Here is a 14,758-nt window from a genome sequence, read left to right as displayed (position 1 = left end):
AATTTCACAAAGCTGGTGGCCTTATATCTTGCTATTGTACCATAATTTGTCTAATGCATCGTGATTTGATTTGAAATGTTGTAGTTTCGATTGATGGACACTCACACCACACAATATTGTAGTTGCCACCATGCCACGTCGTCTGCTTTAACTATCATTTGATCGACATTGACACGGACACACATAGTAGAAAGGGGGTGCTTAAGTCTCTTCCAAACAAAAAGATTTCGATTTTTTATCCATGTAGCATTGTCAATTTCTTGATATTTTGTGTAAATCGTTGTTCACAAGTCCCTATGATCATCACAATGAAAAAAATGGGAAATAATGTCTCAAATTTAAAATATAGTCTCCAACAAAACAAATTCACATGTACACTCTAAATTTTGATAGTATTTGGCCCCACCTAAATTAGGGTTGGGTACGTCTGCCCAAAATCTTCTTAATTTATTAAACCACAATATTTTAGTTGATTAGTCTAAGTAGCATTAGTTGGTTAATTCATAATAATTAGAATTAGTTATTTAGCCCACGTGGATATAATACTTTTACTTGCCTAATTGTATAATTAACAACATTGTTCACTTGAGATTTAAATGTAGTTATTAAGAATGCATCACTCCATCATTGTAATTGTAGAGTGCACTATATTTTTTATAGGAAATTCTCTAGTGAAATATTTCTGACTTGTCAACACCTCAATACATATAGTCTCGTATACACGTAGTGAGGTATCAATTCTCTTATGTTATTTATTGTTTTTTTCTTGATTGTGTATATGTCACTTTCCAATAGAATAGAAGCAAAAAAAAAAGAACAAAAGAATACACACAAAATGAACATATGAAATGACCAAAGTTGACAAGTTGGTGGTATTTCATGTTATTGTACTGAAAATTGTTTAATGTCTGATTTGAATTTGAAGTTTGAATTGATGTATATATATACCACACAATATTGTGGTTGCCAGCTCGCCAAAGCCCTTTAACTATCGATCTTAATCAAACCTAAACTAGAATCAATTGATGGGGTTGGATTAAGCATATACAAACAGGAACTGAAATTATTCATATGTTAGCCACATGATTACTATATAGACCTAAAATATAGTGACACATTTTCAGTGAATGATGGCAAAGAAAGTTTGTAAGGCATTTTTGGCGAATAGAGATAGTTATATAATAATCAAATGGCATGACTTGACATTGATTGCTGTCTTCAGTTGAGGAACAACCTTCGTTTTCCCAACATTATCTCATTTTACAACATATGTATAAAGGGCTAAGATTAAATGTTGGAATATCAATCATCAAACACATCATGTCAAAGCGATAAAAGAGAAACCTGCATGTAAAAAGGACCAAGATTAAATAAGTAGTACTAGTATTCATTATTTACAGAAAGTAAATATTAGCACCTAAATTTGCATACCAGAATATCCCATGATATGAAATGGTGTAATTAGTATCACAGTTTAACAATGAAAATAAATAACAAAGCAGCAATAAATAAAAACTTCCAACACAATATTGCTTTAACTGTAGAGATCATCGTCATCAGCTGCAACAGAGCCTGCTGCAAAAGGGTCGGCAGCTCCCGCAGAGACGCCCCTGCTCTGCTCCTCAAATCGGAATTCTGCTCCGAATCCCCTCGACTGCTGGAGGGTCTGAGCAAACGCCTGGTACTTGCGTATGTCAGCGTCGCTCACACTCCTCCGAGCAAACTTCATCGATTCCTCGAAATGTGCAGGTTTGATCTCTGCCACCTCGTCCTCGACATCTTCCTCCATAGCCTCGGGGTTCTCGCCTCTCCGTTTCTCCCTCTCGATATCCTGAGAGAAATAAATAGTCGCATTCATAAAAACTTACTTGAGTGATAAATAAGATATGACAAATTTGTATACTCCTATTTATCATAATCTAAGCATCTCGAGCCTATACCTTTTCGATGTTTTCTCTGATGGCATACTTGACTGCACGCTGACATATCTCGGTGATATCAGCGCCGCTGAATCCTTGAGTGTACTTAGCAAGGGCTCTTAGGTCGATGTCTTTGGAGATAGGTGACTTTCTCAAACACGACTTGAAGATTTGGTAGCGCGATTCCTCATCAGGAAGAGGGATGTAGATGAGCTGATCAAGACGGCCAGGGCGGAGGAGGGCAGGATCGATGATGTCGGGCCTGTTGGTGGCACCAATGATGAAGACAGTCTTCTTAGCATTCATTCCGTCCATTTCTGTTAGGAGTTGATTTAACACACGATCCGCAGCGCCACCAGCATCTCCTACACTGCTTCCTCTCTACAAAAGGGAGCCGTGTGAGCCACTGAAAAGCATCATTATTCAAAGTATGAATACAAAGAACTGCGTAAAACACACCTGAGTAGCAATGGAGTCCAATTCATCAAAAAATAAGACGCAAGGAGCAGACTGGCGAGCCTTGTCGAAAATCTCTCTTACATTGGCCTCACTCTCTCCAAACCACATAGTGAGCAGTTCAGGCCCCTTGACACTGATGAAGTTTGCCTGGCATTCGTTCGCGATAGCCTTGGCTAGCAAAGTTTTTCCACATCCAGGAGGACCATAGAAAAGAACTCCTTTCGAGGGTGACATTCCAAATTTCTCAAACTTCTCGGGATGCTCAACTGGATATTGAACGGTCTAAATTCGCAAGATCAGTATGGAAGAAAATAGTCAAATTGGAATATAGGTTTTGCACGATCAGAATTATCAATTGATGAAGAAGACATACCTCTTGTAGCTCCCGCTTGACATTCTCAAGCCCTCCAATGTCTTCCCAGCTAACATTGGGCACTTCAACAACCTATAACATTCAATTTGACAAATTAGTAGAAGAAGAATCACACGACCATTTGAATCAATATTTTGAAAATGCAAATGGGAAGAACCAAAATAAAACCCCTACCGTTTCACGCAGAGCAGAGGGGTTGCTCGTTCCAAGAGCAGTCTGGAAGTGCTCATTGCTGACAGCCATGGAGTTCAGTATCTCGGCATCAATGGAGTCATCTTCCAAGTCGATCACATCCATCTTCTCCCTAATGCATTGAAGGGCAGCCTCAGTGCACAAAGCAGCTAAATCAGCACCAACATAGCCATGTGTATTCTTGGAAATTCTTTCCAAATCAACCTGCAATATTAAACAGATTCATAGTCTATTAAATTAGGAGGCTGTATGAACTCCTATTAAAACTAAAGTTGTCTGAGCTTACATCTTCAGCAAGTTTCATGTTCTTTGTGTGGATACGAAGAACCTCAAGGCGCCCTACTTCATCAGGAACGCCTATGTCTATTTCCCTATCAAACCTCCCAAACCTTCTCAGAGCAGGGTCTATGCTGTTGGGACGGTTCGTAGCACCCATCACAATAACATGAGCGCGAGCCTTGAGTCCATCCATTAATGTCAGGAGTTGGGACACAATCCTCCTTTCTACTTCTCCATGGGTTTTCTCTCTCTTGGGCGCAATGGAGTCAATTTCATCAATAAATATAATGGAAGGCGCATTCTTCTCAGCTTCCTCAAAGGCCTTCCTGAGATTGCTTTCACTTTCTCCTGCCATTTTTGACATTATTTCTGGTCCATTAATACAGAAGAAGAAAGCACCAGTCTCATTGGCCACAGCTCGGGCAATCAAGGTTTTCCCGGATCCAGGAGGACCATAAAGCAGAATTCCTTTCGGAGGCTTCACTCCAATTGACTTGAAAAGCTGTGGGTGCCTTAGCGGCAGTTCTACCAATTCACGAATCTGAGCCATCTGTTTACGAACACCGCCAACATCATCGTAACCAACTTCATCCAACCTATCCTCATCCTCCCTTTTTACAGGCTCTCCCTCACAAAAGATTTCCGTATCAGGGGCAACAACACAGTATTCCGAAGGATCAGTTTCAACAACCTTGAACTCTACGCTTCTCATTCCTCCCCTCACAAGAAACAAATCACCTTTCCTCACAGGCCGATATGCCTCTAGGAAATATGCTGCAGAGATTAAAAAGAAGTTAGTTCCACGAATGTAAACAAAATCAGCACACTTCAACTAACCAATACTACTATATTCTAAAGAATAGGGTATCCATGAAAATTAACAAGAATGAATAGCTATCTTGATTATGTTGTTCAGTTTTTCTAACTCTATACAACAATTAAGTATGTTAACATTTTAAGGGAATATATCAACTGAAACACAGACCAACATCCCTGAGGCACGGCAGATAAAATAACTATCATAAATCATATTGTTTAATTAACTGTTCGACTGGACAGGCTACCCAATTCAATTAAATCAATATAATCCCAGCCACAAACCCTTCTGAAATAAAACAACACAACGCCAGAAAGTTGAAATCATAATCAAACTCACGTTTTAGGTAAGCATCAAAAAGGTTGCCAGTAACCCCTTCAATGGTGTCATCCACAGGGAGAATGTGGACTCGCTTCCCATACTTCACATCAGGACATAAGTGCACGGAAACGACATCTCCAAGTCTAACTCTGAGATTGTTCCGGACAACCTTATTCATCCGAATCTTTGGTTGCTCGCAGGTATCCTCAGCAAGGGCAATGCAGACAGTATCTTTTCGTTTCTTACCCTTTAATTGATATCATGACAACAAATAAGTAATGCAGGGATTAATGGTAAAAACATCATTGCTATATATGGCATAACAGCATCAATGATAAGTCTAATTAATTCCACAAGAATCAAGACAGAAAACCCTGATAAATGAACAGAGAATAATGGCATTACTCATCTCCCCTAACAAGTAACACCAGGACTAGTAATCGCTCAACTTAACACAGTACCAATGCAACCATCATATTGTACAACATATCAGATTAAATTAGGGTTACCTACATCTGCAAATTCTTTTTTAAAAAAAAAATCAACACCTAAATAAAAACTGATGCAGAATTCAACCATTCAACAAAACAAAGCTCAACAAGTTATTCAAAAAATACGAACAGAAACATAAGAAACTCAAGCTTCAAAACCCAAATTTAGCTGAAAACTGTTAATTAGAGAGTGACAGTAATAACCAAATTTAGATCTCAACTATTGCATCGGCAAACATGAAGCACCCCCTCCCAAATCAAATACGCAAAGCTCGAACATCCGAATTTAATACACCCATATATACTAGTAGTATGCGAGACGAAAAAAAACCTTGATCAAAATTGTGTCGCCGCGGAAAATCTGGAGCTTCTCCATAGTATCAGGGTGAAGAGAAACTACGGAATTATCATCGTTGATGGCCTCATCCACCACCAACCGATTCGCCGCCTTTTTCCTCTCTAAAATCGCAGTGCTAAAATCCTTCTTCGCGTTGCTACACATCATGAACCAATTAACAAAAATAAGAAAAGAGTAGTCCAAAATCAACTAAAACCCAGATGAATTTCTCCATCAATGAATGAACACCAGCGAAATTCAATAATGCAAGGAAATACTTACGGATCGGAGGACTCTGGTTTGTTGCTCATGGTTGTCGAACTGCGTGGAATACTGAAAAGACGAAAATTTGGGTAAGAGTTGGGAGTTGGTTGATGAATTGCAGATATATAGTGAAATTTTGTTCGTTTCGTGTTACAAAAGAAAAGGTTGATTTTTATGTGCAACTCTTTTTCTAGTATTGGGTAATCCTCACTTGTATTTATATTTGATATTTCAATTCGTATCCAAATATGTTAAGGAGTAAATAATAAAATAATAATAATAATAATAATAATAATAATAATAATAATAATATTTTATTGTTATAAATATGTTAATTTGGTAACTACCATATTTATTTATTTTTTAAAACAAAAGATAAATATAGCTTTAATTTTGAAGAATGTATATCCTTCCAAATACTCCCACATTGGAGAATGATTTTATATAAAGAAAAGATAAACATGGTAACTTTCTATTTACTTTTTTTTGGATGCTCTAATATTTTAAACGAGGAAAGAAAAAATAATTATAATAGAATTTCAATTTTTAGATATATATCAATTTAAATTAGATATTCTAAAATAAAATAATTATCTTCATTCAATAAATAGTTTTGATTATGAGAAAGATAGATATAGAACAGAATGGAATCAGTAGACTGTAGTATTAACACTTAGAGCATCTCCAATGGCGGACTTCCCGTTGCCCTTCGGATAGGGTTTCGGGAAGTCCGTCGGGGAAGGGCGCCATTGTGGCTCGGAGAGGAGGACGCGGACGTCCCGAGAGGACACGGGAAGGCCACGGCTTTCGCGGGAAGGGCGGGCAGACGTCCGCCGCGGACGTCCGGTATTTTATTTTATTTTATTTATTTTTTAAAAAAAAACTCTATATATATGGCTCGTTGAATTTCATTTCATTCGCACCACTTGTCTTGTGTTAACAAGTTTCTCTCTCTAGATCTAAATTTCGGTTCTCAAGTATATCTAGAATGGCTAGTAGAGGTGCGAGTGGCAGGGGCTGGAGCGATAGTGATAGTGATAGTGATAATGACGAGTTGCAGGTCGCTATGACAGGGGCGATAGATCACCTGCTAGGGCAGGCGATCCAGCGGCAGCAGCAGGCGGCGGCACCTCGACCGATCAGTCGTCGAACTATAGTACCTCGGGACTACATCGCTGCACATCATCGGTTATTTCAAGACTACTTCGCTCCGCAGCCGCGATTTAATGATGCCATATTCCGACGACGTTTTAGGATGCATCATCCACTTTTTATGCGTATCGTAAGTGCTTTAGAGCATTGATACGAGTATTTCAGGTTCAAGGAGGATGCGGTTGGCAAACCCGGTCACACGCCAAAACAGAAGTGCACTGCCGCAATCAGGCAGCTAGCGTACGGAGGCGCGGCCGGCATGTTCGACGAGTACCTCCATATTGGCGAGTCGACAGCCATCGAGTGCCTGGAGTTTTTTTGCCAGGGCGTTAGAGAGATATTCAGGGATTGGTATCTTCGGAAGCCCAGCCGCAGACTACCAACATCTGATAGGTATGCACGGGTCGGTGCACGGGTTCCTCAGGATGTTGGACAACATAGATTGTATGCATTGGGAGTGGAAGAACTGCCCCGCCGCTTGGAAAGGGATATACACTAGCGGCTTCAAAGGTAAGCATCCCACGATGGTCCTTGAAGCTGTAGCTGACTACCGGCTGTGGATATGACATGCTTATTTTGGAGTAGCTGGGTCGAACAACGACATCAACATCCTCCAGTCATCGCCTCTGTTCAATGATCAGTGCAATGACGTTGGTCCCGCCATCAGTTTCATCGCCAATGACAACCAGCACAATATGGGATACTATTTGGCGGATGGGATATACCCAAACTGACCCGTCTTTGTGAAGACGATCAGATGCCCATTAGAAGATAGGAAGATCTACTTTGCGGCTCGTCAGGAGGCAGCGGCTAGAACGTGGAGCGGGCATTTGGTGTGCTCCAGAGTCGATGGGCGGTAGTGAAGGGTCCTTCACGGATGTGGTATATGGACAGCATCAGTAATGTCATGTATGCATGTATTATTATGCACAACATGATTGTGAAAGTGAAGGTCGTGAACTGACTCAGTGGACCAATGAAGATGCTACGCGGCCGGTCCAAGCCACGGTGTGGCCACCGCGAATGTACGTATGGGGGTACCTCATGACGAGGCCGATCGGATGCACGCATTTGCGACATGCGGCAAACACAAGCCCATATACAACTTCAGAACGATATCATAGAAGAGCTTTGGACGCGGAGGGGTGGACGTTGATATTTTAATTTTCTTTTGTTTGAATTGTAATTTTTTTTAATGATTATGTAATTTTTTTTTATTAATGAAGTTATGAAGTTGTTGCATCCCTGTCGGTATTTGTGAATTTGTGAATTTTTTTAATTGCGGGAAGTCCGCGCGGGAAGGGCAATGGGAAGGGCGGATTGTGCAGTGGGAAGTCCTTATGACGTAGCAGGAGGTGTGTTTGGGAAGGGCGACGGGAAAGGCGTGGGGGAAGTCCGCCCATTGGAGATGCTCTTAAGAATCCATGATAACTGAGCCCACTTAATCTGACCCGTTAGTTGGGCCGACGGTTTTTGCGCTTGTCAGACATTGACACACATATAGCCAGATTTGAATCAGGTTTCTAGCCCGAATTTTAAATCTGCAAAGGCCCAAGCCCAAAGAGCTCATTCCTACTGGGTTTTGGTGGTTTTCCCGTTTAACCACCTCCTACCTCTCTCTCTCTCTCTCTCTCTTAGTGACTGAAATGGAGGAAGCACAGTATGAAATCGATTTGGGCAACCTTACGGCCTTTGACCAGCACCATCAATTCGCGTCTCCCCCAACTTCCAGGTTTGTTTTTTCTTCTCCTACTTTTGTTTATTGCTACTATAATTTTGTTTTTCGTTGTGTATGTTGGGTGACAAGTTGGAATTTTCTCTCCAAGCATTAGCAGTGGATTTTATGTTTAATTTTGTTATAGGGAGGACATTGTAAAGGAAACAATTGAACAGGCTACCAAATTGGTTCAAGCAGTTGCTGATGCTCTTTTCAATTTGCCTTCGACGGAGGATCCTGACGGCCCCCTGGTCAAATTGCCACCACCTACTGCCAAATTGCCCAGAGAAAAACCGGTAAGCTGTCTATTTTTCCATGTATTTGAATGCGGGAAATGATATAGCCTAGAGGCATGAACCAGTTGCCATATGCTAGGTGAACATGTTGGCGATTGAAGTAATTAATTAAGTGCTTTAAAGCTACCCTCTTATACATAATCTTTTGTATGCTCCGATTGCTAGGTATTGGGTTCTATTCCAGTTTTGTGTTATAGGGGAATGATCAGCATAGATTAGGACACTAGAGGGTTTCTCAATTGGTGATTTTGCTTTAGGACGTGATGTTGTCGTATGGAACCACGATAACTAGACTTATATATTTGGATGAAACTATGACAATCTTGCTTAGGGCATCATCTTACTCTTGTTTATAAAATATATGGATATGGATTCTATGGCTCATAATGGCCACTGCTCGATGTGGTAGTGACTAGTGAACTAACATGAAAATTTTGGACCTCCTGGATATTGAGGACAAGAATATTTCTGCTGCATCAGATAATGGCAACCAATAGTCAGCTTTGGAGATCATAATGGAAAATTTACAAAGTACCTGTGACCTTTAAACGGAAAAATGTGATAACTCGGAAAAGAAATGAAACGCGCTTCATTGTCATCTGCTTTATGCTATAAGTTGTTTTTTGGGTTTGATTTTTATTATGTATAAAATTCTTGTTTATTATATTTTCAGCTTCCGAAGCCTAGACCTCCTACACAGTGGGAAGTGTTCGCCCAACAGAAAGGTATGCTTTGGTTTTTATAACAAGAACGAAATATTTTCTTTACTTTCGATAATTGCCGACCTTGACTAGTTGGAAACTATTGGGTCCTTATTTAGGTATTCAAAAGCGGAAGAAAGAGAAAATGGCCTATGATGAGCAAACCGGTACCTGGAAGAGGCTCCATGGTTATGATCGTGTTAATGATGACAATGATATACCAATCATTGAGGCCAAGGCTACTGATGGTATAATATCAATTCCCTTCTTTTTTTCAAGCTAAAATGCTTTAAGAATTGCCTAAGAAACCCATTTTTTTTTTCTTTTTGCTATTTTTATGGAGCAATGTATGAATAAACTTATGTTATGTCAATGGGATTGAAAATCATTACACAAGAACTTTTTTCGCTTGGTTGAACTAGGGCATCACAATTGATACTAAACCTGTTTAGTGAAAAATTACGGATTTGTATGTAAATATGTTTATTTTCTATCCTGATAATATGATAATATTAGCATATAAATCTTCTCCTCAGTCTTTAGTAATCAGTCTTTCCTTTTTCCAGAACCTGGAACCGATCCTTTTGCTGAGAGACGTAAAGAGAAGAAAAGCAGAGTTGACAAACAGGAGGGTAATAGATTGAAGAACCTGAAAAATGCTCAGAAAGCAGGTGCCTTGCCAAGGTTATCTTTTGACCTCCTTTAGATATAGGGATTGTATCATTCTGCTTATCTATTGGGCAGTAATATTTGGCATGGATCTGATTGGAATTCGGAAATCGCATCAATTGCAAATAATTATCATATATGAATGAATATTATAATTTACTTGCAGTACTGACATTTCTCAGTTATCTTTAGAAACAACTAAAGTTCCTTACGTAACACTCAGTTGAGGGTTCTACACTGGGATATAGAATCACATTATTGCTATGATGACTGATATAAATGGGAAATAGGTACTTTCATATTGCCAATAAGAGGAAGGGTGTTAGTTGGTTTTTTGGCAGCGGAAAATATCAGTGGTTCTTGTCATGATAAGTTGACTAACACTGCTTTTATGGAAGAAGGTAATGCCATAAATATACACCGCTTTATTTTACTGACTGAGTTGAGATTACTAGTCTCTTATACATCCGTATTTAAGGATCAGATGCTGGAATGTTTTGGCAAAGTCTCAGCTCGTGAGAGCTTCTGGGGACAGGAATGACAATTGAGTGACTTTTATTATTTTTCTGACTTAACAATAAACCATGATCTCACTCCTTCCTACCTTTACTTTTATTCTATAATAATGCCTAGTCACTACAGAATTAGGATAGCTGCTTCTCTCACCAGCTTCTTGATTGCTCAACATTTCCCATTTAGTGATGATACCATTCATATTTTTATCTCGACTTTTGGTTGTGCTTCTCGTTTGGTCTAGTCCTCTTCGATATTAATGTACTCGTGCTCTTTATATGCCAAAATCCTGTCAGCTTTGCCAGTTGGTTCAGTTTTATAGCAATGCTTAATCCGAATGGCTATATTATTTGCAGTCATATTCAACTTGCTGCGACTGCCTTACCTATAACAGGAACGCAATCACAGCCTAAGAGAGTTAGCAAAGATGTGTTACAAAATGTCGCTGGCATGGCAGCAACTGCAACAGCGAGCGGTGGGAAATTTGACAAGAAATTGCCAGGGGAAAAGCCTCTGAAGCATGAAAAGAAATATAGGAAGGTCTGTCTTATCACCCTTTCCTCTAGCTTCACTTCTTATGATGGTCAACGATACCTGGCTCATTGCTTTTCCCATTTATAATCGGTTATGCAGTACCTACCTGCCGTGGAAGGATCAGGTATGGGAGCCATCGAAAAACAGCAGACTGAGAATGTCTTGAACAGGTTGATGTCCAAGCACTCTCACCAGATACTCAATGTAGAAAAGGTGAGTCTCCATTTAGTTCCGTGTCTCATTTTCCATAAATGTACAAAAATCATTCACCATCCAATTCATCGAAATATAGGCTGTGAACATGTACAACGTGAAAAAAGAGAAACACCAAAGGAGACAAGGTGGTCAATCGTCAAACTCAGGCAAGTTTAAGGCGAACAAGAAATCTTTCAAGAAAACGTCAAATAAAGGCCACTCTTCCTCAAGTAAAGGAAAATCAAAATGATGCTCTCATCTGTCTTGATCATATGGGGATGGTGGTATTTTTGTTAGGCACTAGTCAATTAAATTAAACTGGACATGGCCAACACTCACATACCTTGTTTCTAAAAAAAATATTTTAGAGGAATGTATTACTTCTGATCTATTGTGCTATCAAAATTTGCTGTTTTCTAAGAGTTGTATATTGTGTCTCTATCTGTGAAGGTTGGCAGTATACAACTGCAGTTACATGCTGGGTTTCCCAAAATTTGAGCTACTCTTGCGAGAGTATGATAATATCATAGATATATTATGTGCATACGTACTTTGACTAATATTTAGGCCATAACCTCCCTGAAAAATATTCTTTTATGCTCGAAATTTTATTCTAAGCAAGCATTAACTTGAACAAGTCTAAAATCTCAAATCGGTAATTGTTGTTCTTATACATTAAATCATTAATGTGTTAGTTTCAGTACTTATATTTTGGTCCATAATTAACAATTACAATTGGTTTTTCAATTTGAGATAATGATATTAGTGGTTTCGAGTACTCTTGGTCGAACTCTTGGTCGATTATGTGGTGATTGTTCTTGCTTTTATTTCTTAGTTCCAAGATGGTTTTGATTTTGGAGCCAATTTATTTCGTGCACAAAGGTATGTTTGATATTTTGTCTAATTTTGGGTTCAATTTAATTCAAGTGATTTTAGTTTTGGTTTGTTCTTGTGAGTTTTTAAGTTTGATTTTGATTATGGTGTAATTTGATGTACAAAATTTGAATTCACCTCAACCCCTGACTATTCAATTTACTTCCTCCGTCCCTTTAGAGTAGAGACATTTCTTTTTGGCACGAAATTTAAGAAAAATTATTTTAAATAAGTTAAATAAAAGAAAAATAAAATAGAAAGGAAAAAGATAGAGAATAAAGTAAGAGAGTAAAATATTTTTTGCCGAAAAAGGAAATAACTCGGTTATAGTGGAACAATTAAAAAATTATAATAAACCAATACTAGTGTATTTTTAAAAACTTTAAATTTGGTAGTACTTTGCAAAATATATTTTTTATTATTTTTTTGGCTCTGAACTTAGAAATCTATCATCTATCAATCATAATCTAAAGTGGAAGTTGGGTGAAAGTCCTTGATGCCTTTTTGGAGGGAAAATGGAAAGATGGAGTTATATTACTTTATTTTGAATCTTTCAAGATATTTTTAGATATGAATTAATTAATTAATTAATTTTTTCTTCATAAAAATATTACTGTACAAGATAATAGTTTAGAGTTTTCTTAATAATTTTGTTTTAAGAATATTCTCCTGTATTGATATTCTTCTAGTTTTAATATTTTTTTTTAAAAAATATGATAAAATTATTTCCTTTTCACAATTTCTAATAATATGTAAATGTTTCATCCCATAAACTATAATATAAAGTTTTATTCTTGGAAGATGTGATCACACTATTTTTATTTCTGGATAAAAAAAAGCAACAATTTACACTTGCAAATTATTAATACTAGTATTATTTTGTGAATGGGAGAATCATTGAATAATATTTACATCATGTTCCTTTAAATTTTTGACGTTATTGGAATTGAGAATATTAAGAAAATATTGCAAATGAAAACATTGAAATCTACTTTGATATTTGAATAATAGTAATAATGAATACATTTTATTATGAACTTACATACTACAAGTTATTTGGGTCTTTTATATAGTAATTTATTTGTCAACAAATCTTGACAACCTTAATGATATTGTAAAATTTATGTTTGCATAGTAGTACTATAATTTATCCCTATCATTATTTTGATTAGTAAAATAATATTTTTACTCCCTTCAATATTAAATATGTACGTAGTCTTTAGGCATGTATTATGTTGTGCTAAGATTTACAAATAGAAAAAGTCATCGATTCTTATATGGTTATTAAGAGGTTCAAATAACATTCATTTAAGACAAACTATATGACTGTGTTGTTTTAATTTCGAATTGGTTTAAATTTTTTGTTTTGATTGTTACTCCCTTCGTTCCAAGATAAATGAAACAGTTCTTTTGGACACGCGATTTAAAGATTGATATTTTAAAAGTTAAAGTAGAGAGAATAAAGTTTAAGAGAGATGAGAAAATTGAGAAGTAAAGAGAAAAAAGTAGGAAGAGAGTAAGAGATACTATTTTTTTGCTAAAAAGGAAAATGACTCACCTATAGTAGGACGTCTTAAAAAGGAATATGACTCGCTTATCTTGGGACGGAGGGAATATATATATACTATTTTTTAAATTTTATTTTTGTGAAATGATATTATTTCTCTTTTTAACTAAGTAATTGGCAATGTAAATTTAGTAGTACAAGAAAAATTATTTGGGTAGCGAGTGGCAGTTAGAATAACTATATTAATATTCATATATAATCAGTATCTGAAGTTTCTTTATGCTGCGTGCTGATAAGCCAATATTTTATTCACTATCTTTTTTACCAACATAAGTTTTCATGTGTCTCATTAAATAGACACCACAGTCCTTTATGTTGGAGCTTGTGGCCCACTTCAAGAAAAGAACATTGATGGAAGACTTGTTAATATTTTTGGATATCTCTAACAAGTTCTTTTTATAGTATGCCTCAAACATATCTTTCTGCAAATATATTAATAAATAAATAAATACACATAAAAAACATTTTAACATGGTGCAGAAATTATATCAACAAAATGTAGAGACTGTTTCAATAACATAGAAAAAAGCATACCACCAAACCAATTTCATGTCCATACTCCTCTAATGCATCCAAGCCCTTAACTGATTTTCCTGTTGTCTATGATCTCAATCTTACTTTGTTTCAGCCAAAATACTACCAGGTAGTAATGTCGGTGTTCACAGATTGGAAAGAAGACCTATATGACATGGAAGATAAAATTACCTTCAAAGAACACATCCTAATATTTTCTCAAAAATTTCATTGTTAGATCTAATTACCAAATCAATGTTTCTCCAATCAAATTCTGGTCTTTTTTGAATTTCATTCTCTATTTCATCAATGAATTTGTTCGTTGCCATCATAGCATTCCAACTTTCTGGCCGATTTGTAACATTTAAATTATGCATTTAACATGTTTGGTTAAGGAGACGTGTGATGCAAACATTTTACATAAGTTTTTAGATTACTTACGGATGGAGATGTTGTCATGAAAAAGCGTGCAGGTGATGCAGTTGGCTTTTCTTTTTCAGTGTTTTTCAAATGTGAAGCCCAACAAAAAAAAAAAACACCAGATTTGATTTGTGAGTTGAACAATTCCTTGGTTGC

At 37.1% G+C, this 14,758-nt stretch overlaps 2 protein-coding genes across 2 annotated transcripts; one reads left to right on the top strand and one right to left on the bottom strand.

Annotated features, from left to right (window-relative positions):
* Positions 1-1,349: 1,349 nt before the first annotated feature.
* Positions 1,350-5,630, bottom strand: LOC125223892 (cell division control protein 48 homolog E-like). The gene is made up of 9 exons (XM_048127205.2): positions 5,471-5,630; positions 5,183-5,345; positions 4,379-4,607; positions 3,230-3,996; positions 2,926-3,147; positions 2,752-2,823; positions 2,379-2,660; positions 1,941-2,300; positions 1,350-1,831 (listed from the first exon to the last, which is right to left on the bottom strand). Exons 1-9 carry the CDS (start codon positions 5,497-5,499, stop codon positions 1,535-1,537), a joined length of 2,421 nt encoding a protein of 806 aa, XP_047983162.2. The 5' UTR covers positions 5,500-5,630; the 3' UTR covers positions 1,350-1,534.
* A 2,555-nt stretch (positions 5,631-8,185) lies between these two features.
* On the top strand, positions 8,186-11,649 carry LOC125205076 (ribosome biogenesis regulatory protein homolog). Its single transcript, XM_048103894.2, has 8 exons — positions 8,186-8,336; positions 8,467-8,617; positions 9,291-9,342; positions 9,438-9,566; positions 9,885-10,002; positions 10,857-11,040; positions 11,134-11,247; positions 11,327-11,649. Exons 1-8 carry the CDS (start codon positions 8,251-8,253, stop codon positions 11,477-11,479), a joined length of 987 nt encoding a protein of 328 aa, XP_047959851.2. The 5' UTR covers positions 8,186-8,250; the 3' UTR covers positions 11,480-11,649.
* The last annotated feature ends 3,109 nt before the right edge of the window (positions 11,650-14,758 follow it).

The sequence above is a fragment of the Salvia hispanica genome, chromosome 2, assembly GCF_029641045.1.
Source record: "Salvia hispanica isolate PSC_SH4W2 chromosome 2, Shi_PSC_v1, whole genome shotgun sequence".
NCBI lineage: Eukaryota > Viridiplantae > Streptophyta > Magnoliopsida > Lamiales > Lamiaceae > Salvia > Salvia hispanica.
This window is presented reverse-complemented; position numbering and strand designations above follow the sequence as displayed.

Bases quoted from the DNA above. Each gene is read 5' to 3' on its own strand.
- LOC125223892 (XM_048127205.2), bottom strand. From the start codon at position 5,499: ATGAGCAACAAACCAGAGTCCTCCGATCC. The intron at 5,346-5,470 runs GTAAGTATTTCC...CATGATGTGTAG, and splicing joins AAACCAGAGTCCTCCGATCC to CAACGCGAAGAAGGATTTTA. The intron at 2,824-2,925 runs GTAGGGGTTTTA...TGAATGTTATAG, and splicing joins CCTCTGCTCTGCGTGAAACG to GTTGTTGAAGTGCCCAATGT.
- LOC125205076 (XM_048103894.2), top strand. From the start codon at position 8,251: ATGGAGGAAGCACAGTATGAAATCGATTTGGGCAACCTTACGGCCTTT. The intron at 8,618-9,290 runs GTAAGCTGTCTA...TTATATTTTCAG, and splicing joins AATTGCCCAGAGAAAAACCG to CTTCCGAAGCCTAGACCTCC. The intron at 10,003-10,856 runs GTTATCTTTTGA...TATTATTTGCAG, and splicing joins AAAGCAGGTGCCTTGCCAAG to TCATATTCAACTTGCTGCGA.